Here is a 19,012-nt window from a genome sequence, read left to right on the forward strand (position 1 = left end):
TTTGTTTAATTGCCATTAAATATAAAACACTGGAACTTAGAGAAGTACAACAACAGACCTACAGTCCATCCATTTTCTGTACACCCTTGTCCCTAATGGGGTCGGGAGAGATCTACAGTTTGACCTAAAAATCTTGTATTAGTGCTTGTTTTGTGCGTGTTTCAATAAAATGCCCCCACAGTATGGCGAAGTATTGCGGTGCAGTACAAACCTCCTAACGCTGGGGTGTGCTATAAAATAAATTTCTTCGTCATTCAGCTTCTCTTCTGTCTTCCTTCGCTTTGTTTTTATTGAGAAATTAAATGAACAACCAAAACTAGTCATGCGATTTATTTTTTACTTTTAGTCCATCTAATAAAACTATTACCTTTTTAGATACAAATCCATTGTACTTAGATTGCTTCAAGACAGAGATGATATATGTAAGCTTTATAGCAGCCAAAGCAGAAACCCCATAGCTCCTCTAACTCTTGGAAAGTTTTTTTCCGTCCCACGAGTGGCTACACATGGTTAGTGAGACTGCCTGGCAACTTCAGATGGTGGGATAAAATCACCAGAAATTAGACGCGGTGGCCTTATATCTTCATCATGTTGAAGTCTAAGACCTTCGTAAAGAAGACCCGATCGGGTGGGGTGTTGAAGGTCGTACGTGAGCATTACCTGAGAGATGATATTTGGTGTGGAAGTGAAGTCTGTACTGAGTGCAAACAGGACTCCACGGTGCTGCAGAGAGACGCGTGTATTGAGAGCAGTCTTTGTCCCTACCCTCACTATCTGGTTCCTGACACCAACGTAGTGCTGCATCAGGTAACAACCCAGAGTAGCTACTTTTCGAGATTTCCAAACGTGGCCACATAAACGTTCCTCTCATTCTAATTTTTTATGTTTACGTTCTTTTTACTTCAGATTGACGTATTGGAAGATCCGGTGATTCGCAACGTGATAATCCTTCAGACTGTTCTTCAGGAGGTTCGTCATCGCAGTGCACCGGTTTATAAACGCCTGAAGGATATCATACATGAACAAGGAAGACACTTCTACACATTCACCAACGAACACCACAGGTACCGGGGAGGGGAAACCACAAGATCATATAAATAAATGCACACTGACAATATTTAGAAACGCACTGTTTTTATTTTTGCTGCAAGTCTGTACATAATTATGGGGTTCGATTATTGCCATAAAATTTTTGTGGCCACGGTAAGTCTGCAAAGGTCGTGAACTTATTAATATACATTTTTACATTATTTTTTCAACAGTTGTATCTCATAAGTGTTAAGTAGATATTTCCTCAAATGTTTACTCTGAGCCAGCTCAGTGGCAGTGCACAGCAACACATAACTCAGTACTTCATACAGCTAGAGAATGCTCCGGTCACTCAGGTTACCTACTAGGAAATGGTTGGTAATGGTTGGTATAACAGGTGGCTTTAAGAGAATTTAAAGCTCTTGTAGAGACTTGTGTTACTTAATAGTATCCATGCTAAGCTGAACCTTGTGTTTGAACTCTGTTGACTCTCATATGTTTAATATCTAATGCATGTTTAGATGTTAACCCTCCACTGCAAAGTACTTTGGTAGTGTTTACTCCCGACTCCATCTTCTTGCAGAGAGACATTCATTGAACGTGAACCAGGGGAGAGCGCCAATGACCAAAATGATCGGGCGATCCGTGTGGCCGTCAAATGGTATAGCCAGCATCTGAAAACGCCAGAGTCGGGCCCAGATGGTCTCAAGGTGGTCCTCCTCACCAACGATCAAGGCAACAAGCTAAAGGCTGAGGAGACCGGCGTGGTGGTGTACAAATGTAAAGTGTATTCATCTCCCGTCCTCACGACAGTCTTGAAGATGAAGCATGTTTGTGCATGTCGCTACAATATTCTTCTTGTCTTTTTACATTCTAGTTGATGAATACATCAAGAGCCTGATAGGGAACCCTGAGTTGGTGGATTGCTTGGCTTTGTCCAACGATGATAAGGTGGGCACAACTGTGTAGCTATTCACAGAAATAAATCTGGTTTCATACTGAAAGCATTATTTTCATCTTTCCCCTACTTCGCTTCCTGTTCTCCGTCAGAATGAGATCACCAGCAGTAAAGTGTTGTTTCCGGAGCATCTTCCTTTGTCAAAGGTCCAGGCGGGAATCAAGTCTGGCTCATTTCTCCAGGGAACCTTCAGGGCCAGCAGGGACAACTATCTGGAGGCCACAGTTTTTGTCCAAGGAGAGGGGGAGGACAGCACAGAGGTGGGCACGGACTTGTCTTAGGAAATGTCCTGGAGTCCTGCTAATTTACTAACAAGACTCCAGAGATTAAAGATTTTTGCGTAAAGAATTAGTTTATTGGCAGTCAAAGAAGAGTCTTAAGCTCTACTTTAAAGAATAAAAAGCTCTGTTTTGCTCTTTTCCTTGCCTCCAGGTTCTTATCCAGGGTCTTCAGAACCTCAACAGAGCGGTGCACCAGGATGTGGTTGCTGTGCAGCTGTTGCCAAAGAATCAGTGGGTGGCGCCGTCGTCAGTCGTGCTGCAGGACGACGGTGCGGCGAAGGACGATAACGTCGATGAGGACGAGGAGGAAAAAGTGGTGAATTTAGTTTTGTTTTTGTTTTTTTTGTTTTTTACCAAGGGCCTTTCCGACATCTGTTTTTTCTTTTTCTTTTCTTTTTTTATTTGGAAAGGCAGAATTCCATCACATTCATAATTAACTGCAGTCATTCAAGGACAACAAAAAAACTTAACAAAACTAGGAAGCGCATCACATAAAAACAAAAAGAGTTAGATCCACAAAGTCTCCAAAACAAAAAGTACATCTTTTGTGGAGGAATATTAATCCTGACTCTATCTGGGAGCTAAAACGTAAAAAGGGAATAACATTCCATCTGTGAATGTCTGGCTTTATTTTTGAATTTAGTGGGCCGTAATTGATGTCACAGTTTTGGAGAGAAGTGAGACTGTGACATCAACTATTTGATAGACTCAACATCCCAATTTCAGTTGTGCATGATCTTAATTGAAGATGGAGGGGGTGTTGTAGTTAAATGTTAATCCTTGAGTTTTGTTGATATTAATTTCAAAACCAGAGACTAAACCAAACTCATCTAGCAATTGGATCAGTTTTGGGAGTGCCTGTGAGGGTTGTGCTATACTTATCAATAAATCGTCAGGCTCAGTTTCTCCGCATGTCATAATTACCCCTTTTATATTTGACGCACAACAGCGTTGTCTTGTTCCTCATTCCAGTATGAATGAATTGGTTAAGTTTCCATTTATTTTAATTCTAGCCGTTTGTTTATTGAATAGCGCTGCAAATGTTTTGGCTCCTCTCTTCTGCCTTCTCAACTTGCCCTTCCACGTCTTCCGTTCTGGTATTCACTTTCACAGTTTCTTCTTTCATTGCTTCTAATTGTTACTTAATATCTTGGCGAAACCCTCACAATTCTCGCAGAATCAGTTCCGAGTCTGTCATTTATCGACACTGCGTCTCCTTGTTTGTTAGCTCGAACCCGTTAGCTGAGTCGTTGCTGCGTCCCGTAGTTACACTGAATTTTGTGATCACCGTATATTTTGACCGCAGGAGGCGCTGTTGCAATTTTATACCATACTTTGCCATACCTCGGCCTAACGCAAAAGGAAAAATAACAAAAAAGCCGAGCAAAGAATAAAAAGATATTACCGCTAATATTGTGACTATTATGGAAGTATCTATGGTGACAAAATACGATAGCTCTTATCACATACCGTGTATATTTGCTTAATTGTTACAATAGTAGTGGTAAGATGTTACTAAATGGCAAAGTACGGTTAAAACTGCAACAGCGCCGCCTGCAGTCACCGAATTTAGTATAACACCGGAAGTCCCCAAGAACATTGTTTTTAACAAATCCTCTTCTTCCCGTCTCTGTCCAGCTGACGGGAGCGTTAACTGAGACGGCCAGGAGGGCAACGGGAAAAGTAGTGGGAATCATCAAAAGGAACTGGAGGCCATTCTGTGGAATGCTGAATGTCTCCCAAATCAAAGAAGTATGTTTACCATTTTTCCTGTCCACGTCTTAAAATATGAAGGTTGTAATTGCACAGGATTTCTACACAGTTTGGAAACTACTGGAAAAGTCTGAATTTTGATTTAAATATTTCAAAGGTTTGGAGATAGAGCAAAAAATAAATATATGAAAAAATGTTGGATTTACAATTTTTTTTTTTTAATAAATTTTATTATTCAGAGAAAAGTTTGCATCTATATTTGGCTTGAAAATACTGACTACCATGGATATTAGAGTTTGAACGAGCTTAAAATTTAAATATGGGAACTTAAGTATGAAAGCATGAAACTTTATGCACCCTTCCCCCAAAGATGCTTTACTTTTTATCTGTCCGACCTTCAGGCGCTGTATATGTCTTACCATTATTTAATTTTTATCCCCCGCCAGTCCACCCGCCATCTTTTCACCCCAGCAGATCGCCGTATCCCACGCATTCGCATTGAAACACGACAAGCCTCCACTCTTGCAGGTCAGAGGATTATGGTGGCCATTGATGGCTGGCCCAAAGACTCTAGATACCCAAATGTAAGTCCCATCACATTCATTTACCACAGCCCACAAAGAGCTGTAATTGACTCCCGTTAATTATTTGTGTGTTAGGGTCATTTTGTCCGCAGTCTGGGAGCCGCCGGTGAGAAGGACACCGAGGAGGAAGTCCTGCTTCTGGAGCACGATGTTCCACATCAGGCTTTCTCTCAGGCCGTGCTCAGCTTCCTTCCCAAAATGCCGTGGAGCATCACACCAGAGGTAACATCTCCCGCACCTGCACAAATTATTGCACATTTATAAATGCGTGTGTACGGCGTTAACATGTATGTGTTGTACAGGACATGGCACAGAGGCAGGACCTGAGGCATTTAACAGTGTGCAGTGTGGATCCTCCAGGATGTACAGATATAGATGACGCTCTGCACTGCAGGGAGCTGGAAAACGGGAAGCTTGAGGTGCTCATCAGTGACAGCACTAAGCTGTTTGTGTTATCGGTTCATGTAGTTCAATCAGCTTGCAATGCGTTTCGCTGCAGGTAGGAGTTCACATCGCTGACGTCAGTCACTTTATCAGACCTGGGAATGCTCTGGACAAAGAGGCGGCTAACCGAGGGACCACTGTGTATTTATGTGGCAAAGTAAGACAATCAAAACTCGCATGTCTCCCTTTTAACCTCCAAAAACAGTGCAAGATGGAGTTCGGTGTGTCTTTTAAAGACGAGGAAAATAAAGCTGAACTTAAACATCTTTAGTTACATGTATGATTTACAAATACTATCTAGGATTATGTCATGACTCTGTTTCTGCATGAAAGTTGTGAGCAGTTTTTAATGTTGTTCCCCCGCAGAGAATAGACATGGTTCCTGAGCTGCTCAGCTCTAACCTTTGCTCTCTGCGGTCCAATGTGGAGAGGTGAGGATGAAACACACACACGCACACACACACACTTAGAACAACCTCCAAAGTTATTGGTGCCTCAATACAACACTGCCGTTATTCATTCAGCCCTCATTGCCAGTAGGACAGCATCTTGCTTCAGATAATCAATTGAGAATTGGTGAAATCAGATTGAATTCCTCCCCCAGTCGAAGCGATAAGACGGAGGAAAATACTTTGAAATTATTTCAAATTCTGGTTCCTTGTTTTTCCGTCTGTCCGCAGGTTTGCTTTTTCATGTATTTGGGAAATGAACCACAAAGCAGAAATTCTGAAGACTCGGTTTACAAAAAGCGTCATCAACTCCAAGGTAAAAACACTGACTAGAAAATGCATAGTTTTAAGTATATTTTTTGTGGTATTTGTGTCTAGTTTCATCGATCAGTGCAGTTATTCAGTTTTCCTTTTTGTTACCGGATGTTCCTCAGGCGTCTCTCACTTACGCCGAGGCCCAGATGAGGATAGATGATGCCAACAAGAACGACGACATCACTGAAAGCTTGAGGGGCCTCAACAAACTCGCAAAGATCCTCAAAAAGAAGAGGATAGAAAATGGGTAAGGAAATGGTAATCAGTTAACAGAAAACCAATTTACAGATTGATGAATGATTTGACGGCTTAGATAAGATGTGATGGAAATGCTACGACTTTAAATGACTGAGTTTAAGTCTTATGTACCGATTTCTATCCCCAGGGCCCTGACGTTGTCGTCCTTAGAGGTTCGGTTCCATATGGACAGTGAAACCCATGACCCAATTGATCTGCAGACTAAAGAACTCATGTAAGCGACTTTCAAAATTCACCCGAAGTCCTAACAAGATGTCAGTTTTCTCTTTCTGTCAGTATTCTAATCACTACCACTCGTCTTTCAGGGAGACAAACTCCATGGTGGAGGAGTTCATGTTGCTCGCCAATATTTCAGTTGCTCAGAAGATTTACGAGGAATTTCCAGAGAGCGCTCTCCTGAGGAAGCATCCAGCTCCCCCTCCGTCCAACTACGACATCCTGATCAAAGCCGCAAAGTCCAAGGTCGGTTGAATCCATGTGTCACTAAAAAAAGACTTCGAATGCATCATTAAATACCCAAATTGATTAAAACATTAATCCTGCTAATGAGCGGACCGAAACTTAATCTTTTTGTTTCCCTGTTTGATCAGAACGTGATGATCCACACAGATTCGGCCAAAGCGCTGGCCGATTCCCTGGATGGGGCCAAAGTGGACGGCTTCCAGTATTTTAACACGCTCCTGCGTATTTTAGCCACTCGCTGCATGATGCAAGCTGTTTATTTTTGCTCTGGCATGGACAGCGACTTCCACCACTACGGTCTCGCCTCGCCCATTTACACTCACTTCACCTCCCCAATTAGGAGGTACGAAAATTTCAATGCACTTTCCAGAAATACTTTTTTCACAGAAAGAAAAAGTCTTGCATAGTTGACTTTGATTTATTTATTTTTGACCTTTCTCTGCAGGTACGCTGACATCATTGTGCACCGCCTGCTGGCGGTGGCCATCGGCGCAGACAGCACCTACCCCGATTTGATGGACAAACACAAACAGTCGGCCCTCTGCAACAACCTCAACTACAGACACAAAATGTCTCAGTACGCACAGAGATCGTCTGTGGCCTTCCACACTCAGGTATTCCACACTGTTGTTCTCTGCAGACATTCGCAACGTAGTAAACATTCGTCTTCACTCGATATACTTGGAAAATTGTATTTGAATTTGACCAAAGCGTCCTGTCCCTTCCCTTGCAGTTGTTCTTCAAGACCCGAGGAATTCTCAACGAGAAGGGATTCGTTCTGTTCGTGCGGAAGAACGCGATCATCGTTCTGATCCCGAAGTTCGGTCTGGAAGGAACCGTTTTCTTTGACTCCAAAGACAAAGCTTCTCCCAACCTCGTTTTTGACGAAGAGGTCCAGACACTTCACTTCTTGTTTTGCTTTGGTTTTTTTTATTTTTTGTCAGAGAATAAATGTTAAAAATGTTTCCTGTGTATTTGTGTAAAGGGTCCCACTCTGAAGGTGGAGCAGCACACGTTCCACATATTTGACCAGGTGAAGGTCACCATCAGCCTGGACGACTCCAACATTCAACACCAAAAGATCCGCATGGCTCTGATAGAACCTGTGGTAAGGACAACTTAAACATTTATTTTTTTTAAATTAATTTAAAACCTGTTTTATAAAATCCTGCGGTGGAAATCCGTCCACTTTGCAACCCAACCGTCGTTTTGTCGTCAGTGGAAAAAAAGATTCACCGCTTTGTACAAGTCCTGATAAAACGATGTTGACATTTTCTGAAGCTCTGTTGTTTTTTTTCCACCCCCATATAGATTCCTGGTGTTAGCGTTCCTGCACCAGAAGCGGAACCACAAGCCAAGAAGCGAAAACTGGACCGCTGAGACAAACGTTGCAATTCACCCAGAAGATCCCGACTTTATTTTTAGTACTTGTTGAAAGAGATTTGTTCTTGTGTTTACAGTCTAAACACGAGCAAATCTCTTCCTAGCAAACACGTCACTCATTGTAGTAAGTTCAATCCAGTGAAACGGACGCTGGTGTATTTTTTACTCGTCTTTTTGCTTAAAATATTTGCTGGTGGAAATAAAGCCGTATGTATGATAAATGTCACTTCAGTTTAACCTAAAACAAAAATTAATTGGTTTGCAGAGTGTTTTTAATCTTATCACATAACTGTTAGTGTGTTCTGCAAATAAACAGAATAACTCAAATGACGTTGTGAGGCTAAAAAACAAAAATAAGAGAAGAGTTTAAGGCATTTTAATGTGTAAAACCTTCATGTCAAAAATGTTTAAAAAAATAAAAGGGCTCCATTTTTTCCAACTCAGTTGGTGGCATTATTTGTTTTGCATTAGTTGTATTTATTGCAAAATTACAGTTGTGATCTACAGATCTTGATTTAAACAAATATTGGTTATACTGATAAGTTTAAAAAAATTAAAAAAAAAAGTTTTATAAAAATATAAATACAGTAAAAGTCTGTCGCTGGTTATAATTGAAATTCTGCCGGCGGGCATCAATACAGCATTTAAAAGAAAAACAAAAACAAAAGACCATTCATGTGCAACACAGACATGTTTTCACAAAACTTCCCCAATTTTATCAAACCTCTACATCTTAATTTAAAAACTATTACAAAGAATGAGATTTCAGTGGTTTACAAAATGACTGAAAAGAAAAAAAACAAAAACCCTCCCTGCAGCTCAACATTCCCTGTGATTATTCATAACAGGCAGAGCATTTGCTTTCAGTCAGGTATTTGTTGCCCTGCAGTTTCATTCACAGCAAAACATTCTGGTAAAACTCAACATTTCTAAACATAGTGTAAGTTTATTTGAATTTTATTGCAAAGTAATCATAGGCCTTCGTTAGAAGAGCGTCCCTTTAAACGTAGAAAATCAGGTGAGGCAGCGGGGATGATGAAATGCCTAAAAAAAAACACAATTATCAAAAGTTAAAGAAGAGCTCAAACAAAGGGGTCTGTGTGAATATTCAGGCAGTTCAGTTGTTGGTTGAAGTTTCAATGAAGCCTTCACTGAGTATTTAGGCACAAGAACTTTTTCTCAATACTACCAAACCATACAAAATACATGAAATTCAAAATCTTTTAAAGAATCTAAAAAGTGTTTCTCGCAGCTATATTCAGCCCCCTTTCTCATGACCTCTCAAGATAAAATTCTTTGTAACCAACAGCCACTTTAATCTCAGCTGAGACCAAAAAAACATACAGGAAAGATTAGGGTAAAGTTTTCTGTTTAAAGCAGAGTTGGGTAATTCAGCCATTTGACAACTGGATTTCAGGGCCCTATCGGTTTCCTTTGTGTTAGTCTATCACATAACATGTCTTTAAAATACAATAAACAATATAAATTTTGATTAATACACATTTTTTTTGTCTCTTTTTCTCCAGTTAACCCTCAATTAGCTTTAGGATCTTTGCCAAACAAACTAAATCTCCGTCTGACCTTAAGGGACAGTTAATCTAATTGGTCAAATATGATCAATATCCAGAGGATAAATGTATGTTGCAATAAACATACTATCCTACCAAATATTGTGTCCAAGCACTTTCTGCAGAACTGCCTTCACTGACATTGTAATGGGGATTGCGACTCCAAGGGTGGTGTAGCTAGCTAGTTTCCAGGTTTAGTGATTTCTGAACAAAATTTAGTCAGGATCTATAGTTAAATGTATCTAAATATATATTTAGATACATGTATATTTATCTAAATATAAATGTATCTAGATAAATATACATGCAAATTTAGATGCATGTATATGCAAGACAACAGTGTTGTCTTGCTGCAAGACAACACTTGCAGTTGCTGCAAGACAACACTTGCAGTTGCTGCAAGACAACACTGTTGTCTTGCAGCAAGAAGGTCCTGGGTTCGATTCCTGACTCAGGGTCTTTCTGCATGGAGTTTGCATGTTCTTCCTGCGCATGCGTGGGTTCTCTCCGGGTACTCCGGCTTCCTCCCACAGTCCAAAAACATGACTATAAGGTTATTTGGTCTCTCCAAATTCTCCCTAGGTGTGTGTGTGCATGGTTGTACAGAAAATGGATGGATAAATATAAAAGGTCTAGCTTGATCAAAGGTACAACCAACGATTAACCTCACCTTAACTTTACTGAGTCGGGTGACGGGAAACACTTCTTCTACCTGGTTGGAGCTGATGGACTCCTTGCTCTGGAAGTCCGAGCTGATGCCGTCGATGAGGCTAGCGGTGCCGGCTGAGATGGTGGTGTAGCCACTGTCCACCTGCACAACAGTCAACATTTATTAAGAAGGAAGTCTTCCATTGAAGTCTCACTGGAATAGCTACAAATGAAAGTAAGGTTTTGTCAAGTTTCTCTCACTCACCTGCATGCTGGAGTCGTAGCGAAGGCTGCTTCCTTCTGCCAGGAGCGAGAGAAACATCTGAGAGCTTTCTGTCGCTGACGCGTTTCCCATGCGAGAGCTAGTCAGGTGTTCTGAAGGGAATCCACCCTCCTCCTCATCCTCCTCCAGCCTTTTTTTAAGCCCCACATTTTTTCCTTCTTCCATCTTCACAACCTCCATGGTATCCAGGTTAATTCTCTCAGGGGAAGCAGAGTGGCCGTCTGTTGCCAGCGGCGACGTTGGGTCTAGTTCCATGGCTGGGAGAGAAGATGAGGAAGAGGTAGGAGAGTGTTCTTCAGCCTCCCGGTCTTGGAGCTTGGGGTTGAGGATTGGCGAGATCAGCGGAGGGGACGCCCAGTTGCGGACTCTGAGTCTAGCCTTGGGCCTGGAAGTGTTTTGGTCGTGTTGGTAGTGGAGTTGGTGAGGGGAGCAGCTACGAATTGGGGAGCATCCTTCCACAAACGGACTCTCATTAGTGAGGGCAACGTCCGCATCCAGCGGACCTCCATGTGGGGTAAAGTTGCTGTGATGTTTCTGCTCACCTGAAAAGATCCAGATCAAGGAGATTAAACCAACCTGAACCCCGACAAGATCTTACAGTTTAGATTTTTTATAAGATTTTTCAGCAATAGTGGCTTTTATTTTGATAGAAATCCGAAATGAAAGCAGTAAACAGAAGGGGGAAAGACAAGCAGCAAAGGTACAGAGGACTGAGGTCCTAGCCTCTGTAACCACGCAACGCTCCACAGTTGAAAGCAGATTGTCTACCTGAGTCTCTGGGAGTCCGCGCCATGTCGACAAGGATAGGAGAAACAGTCGGAGAGGCGTGGCCAGCAGGAGATGACCTATCAGGAAACAGAGGGCTGCTGATGCTGCCGAGGCTACAGTCTCTGAAGCAGCCCTGCTGGATGGGACTCGACGAGAACTGGCCCTACAGTTCAGACATTTAAAATTAGCATTTGCTTAATTGTGTACGGCTTTTATCCCACAAATGTCACCTCTTCATTAAATACTAAAGACAACAATTTTCTCAACGACTCACGACGTACCGTAGAGGGAGTCTGGGCCGACCGGCCGCCAGCCAGAGGTGACGGACAGACAGATGTTAATGCTTCCCCTTCGACGCCGTCACCTGTGGCTCCGGCTCCACCTCTGTAGGGAGACGGCCCTTCGAGTCGGCCGTTGGCTCTGTCGGGGCTCGGAGGCGTGGAGCTGTCGGAGCTGCTGTAGCTGAACTGGCCGTCGAGGAAGAGCTTTCGCCTCAACGAGGAGGAGCTGAGGCTCTCCTGTACGGCATCACAGGCCTCCTCGTAGCGGTAGTATTCTCCTGAGGCGAACAAACGTCACGTGAAAATACGACAAAAGCTAAAGGAGATACTACCTACTTCGATTTGAGTCAATAGAAGGTTACCGAGTAATTTCTCCAAATCAAACGCCAAAGGTAGTGAAAGAGTCGTCTGGCAAGCAACTGTCAATAAAACAGACTAATTAGTCGTGACAAGCAAAGTAAACAGAATGTAATTTAGAAATGAACGTTACAAATGATTAATATCAAAATACATAAACTCTTCTGTGATTGTGTAGTGCCTTTCCTTTTATCTCCTGGTAATGAAGTGGAAAAAATTAAAACAAAAGCAAAAACAAAACAACAAAAAAAACTTTGTACAAGTTCCAACTTGTATCCAACTTCTTAGTTTAGATCATAGTTTATTTGCATATTTCAGTGAACATTTTCCCCCCAATTGTTTTGTTTTTCAATTTTTCAATGCCACACAAAAACCTCCCCAAGTGCCACATATCGCCAACTGGCTGCATTTTTATATTTGAGAGTTACTGTGAGAGTTCGAAAAATTATGATACTGGAATAAACAATGGTCAGCACTGTGCAAAATGCATTATTTTAAAGATCCACAATCATTTATACTGAAGTATGTAAGAGGAACAGAAGTACACTAATGAAAACAAATTTCTCCCTGAAAAAAGGAGAGATTAGCTACAGCATATTTTAAATATTGTAATTAATTTAAACTAACCTGAGATTTTTTCAGACTCCTCTGAGATCGCTTCAGAAAAAGGACCTAAAAAACACAAAAGTTGCATGAAAAAAAAAAAAATAGAAAGACAACACACACACAAATTTCCTATAATGTTATTTACTTTTTTTGTACAGGTGAGTGGCTCTACGGGTTTCTGGTGCTGCCCAAGGGGAAGGCACAATGGCTCCTTTGGTGAAAAACTTCATTCAAAAATACAAAATATATAATTACATTAACCAGGGACTCATTAGTGTGGAAGCATACATTATGAGCATAGATACTTTGACATTATTTACCTGCTCAATAGCATTCTGACATTTTTCCTCAATGTCTGAATCCATCCTGAAATAAAGTAAAATAAAAAACAAATAAATAAATAAATAAAACATACAGGATAGATTTAAAATTATCTGAATTTTGTCAAGTTTTTATTTATTTATTTATTTTTTCAGTTTTAGACAACGCATCTAATTTACTGCTTAACAACATATACCTCGTCTGGCTGAGGTAGAATGATTGCCGCTGGATTTCCTCTGGGTCTATATGTACTGGCAGAAGACTGGCCATTTCATCAATCGACCAGTTAAACTTAGGTGGAGTCTGGAAAAGAGACAGATAAGAAAGGCTACATATTATACCTTACTCAGCAAAGAAAAATGTGTGAGCACACACTATTTGGCAGTACTCTTATCTCTTGATCATTTTCACCACAAACTGCATGCAAAGTGTTTTATTAAGAGTTCATCTGACAGATCAATGTAAAACAGGGGATAACTGTGAAGTTATTATTTAATTATTTATTTTTTCACAAATCTAAAAAACAACAAAAAAAAAAACCTAATGATAATATGCACAATATACCGCATCTCATGGACTGCTCTGCAATGATTGGCTGGATACTTTGTTTTCTATGTCATGGATGGATGCCAATGTTACATTTGCATGAGCACGAATGACCACACAAAATGTATATTTTTGGGAATAAGATGGAAGAATTGGGCTTTTGTGATGTAATCCAAATCCAGACCTTATCCAATCTGTGGAAACTGTGCCAAATTGCTTAAAATTGCTTTTTTACAGTTTCTCTACACCCAGTCGGACTGGTCTTTAGCTTGTAGACATGCAAAGATGGCAGTGGCGTTCTCCAAAAAGACCTGAAGATGTACTTGCAGCAAAAGGTACAGTTGTATTTTTCAACGTTTTTTTAAAATGTGTAAATACAAATATTCTTTTTACACCACTTTAATTTTGTGGTGATGTATCACAAAGGATCCTAATACAATACATGGATGGTTGTAGTTATAGCATGACAAAATGTCACAAAGTTACAAGCCTATGAATAAGTTGGCAAGCAATTAGAGCAACAACGGTGTTTCTGATTTCTAATTAAAGACATGCATCCTATCCAGTAGTAATAGGATAAATTTAAATCTCACAGCCTTGCAGGGCTTGGATCTGAAGACAGACGGACTGGGCACCAGAGGCTCCCTCAGGTGGTGGTAGTCATTGGGACTCTCAAAGGGATTTCTAATGGAAGGTCTGCCTGGAGTCTCTGGGGTGATCTGTACCTCGATATGATCCCCCATCTTATCTGGAAACAACAAACATTTTTGTTAGCAGAAAAGAAAACGAACACTCCAAACACTAAGAGTTTTAAAAAGAGGTAGTCCAGTAAATCCAATTCTTATTTTGTTATGAGGTTAGCTCGGTACCTTGGCTACGTTAAAAGGAACTTTGCGTACATATGTTTAAAGGTATCATATACAAAACCCAGATATACAAAACTTTTTTTTTTTTCAATCGGTACTTACAATCGTTAAAAAGAGCCGTCCTCGGCGAGTAAATCGACTGTTTTTATGAGAAGAGTCAGTACTGCAGCTCTAGTAAGGAAACAGTTCAAACGTTTATTTCAATTTCCTCCACAAAACCTGCCAACCAATAGAAATCTTACAGGATGTTCTCAGTAGCCAATGAAGAATTTAGTGTCGTCACTTCCTCCTCCTGGTTTCGATGCGGGAATCTTTGCAAGCTAGGTAGCTGTCTAGCTGCTAACGCGCCCCGTCAGTTATTTTGGTAGTTTCAATTTATGCAATGTCATTTAAAAATTGATTAGGGCAAGCAAAACTCTGACTGCATTGTTGAAATAATCTTGTTTTATATACTGTTAATAATTTGCCGTGCAGGAGGTTGTGCGTTGGTTAGCTACCTGATAGCAGTTTTAGCTGTTTTTTCAGTCGCTATGGCAAGTGCAGCAAATACAAACATGAACGCAGTCCGGGAAACGATGGATGGTAAGTATAAAACCTTAACAGGCCGCGCGGCTAATTAGTTCAACATAATATGTGGGTCACATAAAAAGTAGATGGGGGAGTATACGTTTTTTCTCTATTTAGTATAAAAATGCTTCCGTTTTTTCAAATTAGACTGATATATTGAGTATAAAGTTTGATTTTCATCATCTGTTTCCTTTCTTTAATGTTGAGATAAATTGTGATGTGCTGTCACACCTCAGTTTTAAGTAGGCGCAGCAACAAAACGTATGTTGATTTTTTTTTTTACACCAGCTGTAATGAAGTTGGTTTCATACACATTAAACATTTTCAAGCATGTAAAATTAATAGAATACTACTTGCTACCAGTTGAAGATTTATAAAAACTTATTAGAAGTACAAATAAACTACCCATTTTGTTACATAACATTATTTGTCTATACAGACATGAATAGTGTTTTTTAGTAGACATAAAACATATTCATGTCTGAGTCTGTATGCCAAGGCCTGCTTAGTTTAAAAATAATGTTTCAGCTTTCATCTTTTGATAACAAATTGTTATCAAAAGATGAAACAAATTGCTATCAAAAGATGAAAGCTGAAATATTATTTTTGTTTATTTAGTTTATCAGTTCCAGTGTTATGTGTTCTTTTGAAAATAAAGTGTATCTATCTATGGCAGGAATTTGCATGCATTATTATTCATTTCCATTAAATCAGTGTCAGAAGGTCTTGAAACAATATTATCGTTTATCGCAATAATTTTTTAGACAATCGCTCAGCAAAATTTATCGTGACAGGCCTATTAACAATATCATAATGTCTACTTCATGAAGTGTATAGTCCTTAAACTGTTTATCTCCAAAAATATTGATTTATTCTTAACATTTTAACATTGCTCTTGACATTTTTTCCTTTAGTGTCAACATTAATCCTAATTCTCAAAACAAATTCAGAAAAACAAAACATTCGTCATTGTCCAGTAATATGGTGGTGGTGTTTTTTTGAGTTACCTTTTAATATCAAATTCATCTCACCATCTTCTTTCTCCAACAGTCCTGCTTGAGATCTCGAGGTTGCTGAACACCGGTTTGGACATGGAGTCTCTGTCGATCTGTGTGCGACTGTGTGAGCAAGGCATAAACCCCGAAGCTCTGTCCGCAGTCATCAAAGAGCTGCGTAAGGCTTCGGAGACCCTCAAGGTATAAAATCACTTTTGTTTTTTTATTATGAAATAAATAAACTTGTGTGTTTGTTCAAAAGTGAATATTTTAAAAACGTAACAGATATCAAGGAAATAATTTCAAGGAATATTTGTGAATTAATAACATTTAAGTGCAAGTCTGGCATTCCCTTGTTCTTTTCCTTTATTCCAGCGTTTCTTCCCTATAATTTTCATTTATGTAATCTTGCATTACTCTAAATAATCCGAATCCCATCCCTTTAACCTTCTGAAGTGGTTATAAAGTATTCACTCATTTCATAAAGATTAATGACAGCTAAAGCTTCTTGCCTTCTATTTGAAGCAGCCTGTTATTGAGATTCCTGCCTAAAACACACCAACATGTAAATTAACCTCGGAAGAATCCAGAAAGCTGTTGATTCTTGGACATCATGGTGCCTCTTTAGGGTTGCAACTGTCTTATTTCAGAATGTTAATTATGCAATTTGTTTATTATCTCCTCTTAGGTTTCTGAGAACTGCACAAACTGAGGATGAAAAGAAAAAAGATCTCATCCCCCAAAGTTAGGATTGTGGACTGTTCCCGAGTCTGAGATTGGTTTGTTTTGGCATATTGTCATCTCCTCTGATTCTGCACTATGATGCTTGGGGTTTTTATATAAAGAGGCATCAGCCTCTGTCTGCTGTGGTACTGGGCCTCTGCTGAAATGAGATCATCTGTCTCTCAAACAATCTGCGGCATCTTACACTTGGCAGGAACACCCAGCCTGGATTCAAGAAAAAAAAAAATATATATATATATATTTACCATCAACTTTTGTTGCAGTTTTCATGTGCAAATTTTCACTTATTTTTGTCACATATGTATGAATATTCATGTATTGTTAGATGTTGTACTTGTATATTTCTTTCACTGAAACAATATCCTTTCAACATTTTCAATACTTGTGACACTTATGAGTAAAAAATATATATATATATATAATAAACTATAAAAATGTAATATTTGTGACCACAAGGTGGAGATGTATGCTTCTTTTTTTCGCCCCCTGATCAGGCCTTGACGTGGCTTAAGAACATTTTTGGATTTAACTTTAGTTTTTCTGAATCACGGATGCTGAACTTAGGGTAAATATAATTTAAAATCTGATTTTTTTTATTTTTTTTTAACTCCTTCTTTCCAAGACTTCTTGTTTCAGTTGAGCTATTTTGAGTAAGTAGGGGAGGGGTCAGTACTGAAATAATTTAACAGTTCTTAGTGTATTATATATTTTTACAACGGAAATTATCTTTCCTGTCGGACTAGGTGGAAGGGTATAACTGACTGATAATGTTGCACAATGCCGTTTACAAACAATAGAGGGGCGATTATATCCAGGGCCGGCAACAAAAACAAAAAAAAGGTATCAGAGGTCATTCATAAGAGCAGGATATCCTGTTGATCTGAAATCTCTGCTCTAAACTGTATCCACAGAAATAATTCGAATTAGAACTGCAAGCGTTGACAAAAGCACATCTTTGATCCCCTCCCAGAATGAAATCTCTCGGATCACGCATCTAACCAGACAGCATTGTTTTGTTTGCCCGCGGTGTGTAAAATAACTCTATTCATCTTCTAGACAAGGGAAAATGCTGAGAGCACAGAACATTTACAGGCCAATATATGTGCTCCCCTATCAACCCTGACTTGTATCTGGCACGAGTGTGTGTGTGTGTGTGTGTGTGTGTGTGTGCGTGCCCCATTCGCTGTGTGAGCTTAAGCTAAGAAGTGGCTCCAAATGAGCAGCCCCTGAGCCATCTGACAGCTACGCCTCACCCCTCTCAGGCACACCGCACAGAAAGCCAGCAAGTGCACAGGAGTGTTTGGGTAAGCACTTCTGTCTTCTGCGTTGTCTCACCGCGTTGACTGGCAGATTGTAAATCTCCGCACTTGCTGCTTTGATCTCTGAACACAGTATCTGTCTGTTCCTGAACACCAGCATCATGTTATCCAAGCGTGAGAGGCATGAGATCTGGTGCAGCAGTGGCTCTCCTCGATAGTTCGCAATCCAAAGCAGACCCTTCGTCTCTGTGGGCGGGGGAGGGGCTGAGGGGCGAGCTTCATAAGATGTTGATAAAGGTGGAATCTTTTTACATAAAAAAAAAAGAGTTATGCATGGCTTGATTGGGCTACTAAGGGCGTGGGATTCAAGATGCATTGCTGTCTGTTTGATCTGTGCAGAGGGTTTTTTTTTTTTGTTGCTTTATCCAAGCCAGCTACTTTGATCTCTGTTAAACAAAATATTCCCAAATCCCATAGTCCTAACAGAGATTAGCGTCCGCATATGCATAAACATCTAAGAGGTGTTCAACTAGGGCACCGGTCAGGTCACATGACTGCTATCAGCCTAGCAGGCGAGCGGCTCCTCGCGTCCAAACTTCTGAAGGTGTTTATATTCGTACGTCTGATAATTATCCGGTGCTGAGGATTATTTTTCTGATAAATGAGGGCAGTCTCGTTTTGGAGTGAGAGACACGCGGCGCAATTACAGTCCAGGTGTACGTTATTATAAAAAAAAACAAAAAAAACAATTAGACTAGACTGATTAGCCGTCTCTCATGCATGAGAAACAGTGGTTTGTTTATATTTTTCCAAAGCCAAGGTACAACCACGTCGTAATCACGAGAACTATAAAAGAAACAGTTCATCTGCTCCATTTTGACGCAAAGTCGAACGAAAGTTCAAAGATCTTTTCGCGTGGGTTTTTTTGTTTATAGGTCAATAATTACTTTTAATGACGAACAAGCGTGTTTATTGGTCGTCCTCACGAGACGAGTCTTTGTCTGAGGCTTTATTGGTCCTTCATGACCATTTTCTTTCATGTTAGATGACACGGACATGCAAATGAGGCGCTTGTTGTCGAAACCACATTTATGTACAAGAGCGGACGATATCAGGATGAAATGTTGCTGCACGCCAGAGGATGCTGATGCAAACACTTGTACATCAGTTGAAAACTAACATCTGAACAAAAAGAAAAGATCGTCTAAACCAGGGGTGTCCAAAGTCGGTCCTCGAGGGCTGGCACCCTGTATGTTTTAGTTCTCTCCCTAGTGGTAGTAACAATTTCCTCAGCAAGTCAGTGTTCTCCTTAGGTCTTCTAACGAGC

The 19,012-nt window shown here is 40.2% G+C and overlaps 3 protein-coding genes across 6 annotated transcripts; 2 read left to right on the forward strand and 1 right to left on the reverse strand.

Moving 5' to 3' along the window:
* Nucleotides 1-18: 18 nt before the first annotated feature.
* Nucleotides 19-9,544, forward strand: dis3 (DIS3 exosome endoribonuclease and 3'-5' exoribonuclease). Its single transcript, XM_015033061.1, has 22 exons — nt 19-807; nt 907-1,064; nt 1,613-1,809; nt 1,907-1,980; nt 2,080-2,247; nt 2,420-2,584; nt 3,907-4,020; nt 4,428-4,565; nt 4,641-4,787; nt 4,868-4,984; nt 5,065-5,166; nt 5,376-5,440; nt 5,690-5,774; nt 5,893-6,020; nt 6,159-6,245; nt 6,337-6,493; nt 6,622-6,836; nt 6,939-7,107; nt 7,227-7,385; nt 7,479-7,601; nt 7,805-7,917; nt 9,403-9,544. Exons 1-21 carry the CDS (start codon nt 589-591, stop codon nt 7,871-7,873), a joined length of 2,856 nt encoding a protein of 951 aa, XP_014888547.1. The 5' UTR covers nt 19-588; the 3' UTR covers nt 7,874-7,917; nt 9,403-9,544.
* On the reverse strand, nt 8,333-14,318 carry bora (bora aurora kinase A activator). 2 transcript variants are annotated; one of them, XM_015033066.1, is made up of 12 exons: nt 14,223-14,318; nt 13,848-14,002; nt 12,905-13,011; nt 12,708-12,753; nt 12,533-12,611; nt 12,409-12,453; nt 11,787-11,843; nt 11,425-11,702; nt 11,144-11,306; nt 10,358-10,917; nt 10,157-10,255; nt 8,333-8,920 (listed from the first exon to the last, which is right to left on the reverse strand). In XM_015033066.1, exons 2-12 carry the CDS (start codon nt 13,995-13,997, stop codon nt 8,891-8,893), a joined length of 1,614 nt encoding a protein of 537 aa, XP_014888552.1. In that variant the 5' UTR covers nt 13,998-14,002; nt 14,223-14,318; the 3' UTR covers nt 8,333-8,890. The 2 variants fall into 2 exon arrangements, with proteins under 2 accessions (XP_014888552.1, XP_014888551.1); XM_015033065.1 differs by having other exon boundaries at nt 10,115-10,255.
* Nucleotides 14,319-14,354: 36 nt separating this feature from the next.
* On the forward strand, nt 14,355-16,652 carry mzt1 (mitotic spindle organizing protein 1). 3 transcript variants are annotated; one of them, XM_015033069.1, is made up of 4 exons: nt 14,355-14,444; nt 14,595-14,702; nt 15,738-15,883; nt 16,371-16,651. In XM_015033069.1, the coding sequence occupies exons 1-4, from the start codon at nt 14,366-14,368 to the stop codon at nt 16,392-16,394; spliced, it is 357 nt and encodes a 118-aa protein (XP_014888555.1). In that variant the 5' UTR covers nt 14,355-14,365; the 3' UTR covers nt 16,395-16,651. The 3 variants fall into 3 exon arrangements, with proteins under 3 accessions (XP_014888555.1, XP_014888553.1, XP_014888554.1); XM_015033067.1 differs by lacking the exon at nt 14,595-14,702; XM_015033068.1 differs by having other exon boundaries at nt 14,393-14,702; nt 16,371-16,652.
* Nucleotides 16,653-19,012: the final 2,360 nt, after the last annotated feature.

Source organism: Poecilia latipinna, unplaced genomic scaffold, assembly GCF_001443285.1.
Source record: "Poecilia latipinna isolate Pla-1442-1.1 unplaced genomic scaffold, P_latipinna-1.0 Scaffold256, whole genome shotgun sequence".
Classification (NCBI taxonomy): Eukaryota; Metazoa; Chordata; class Actinopteri; order Cyprinodontiformes; family Poeciliidae; genus Poecilia; species Poecilia latipinna.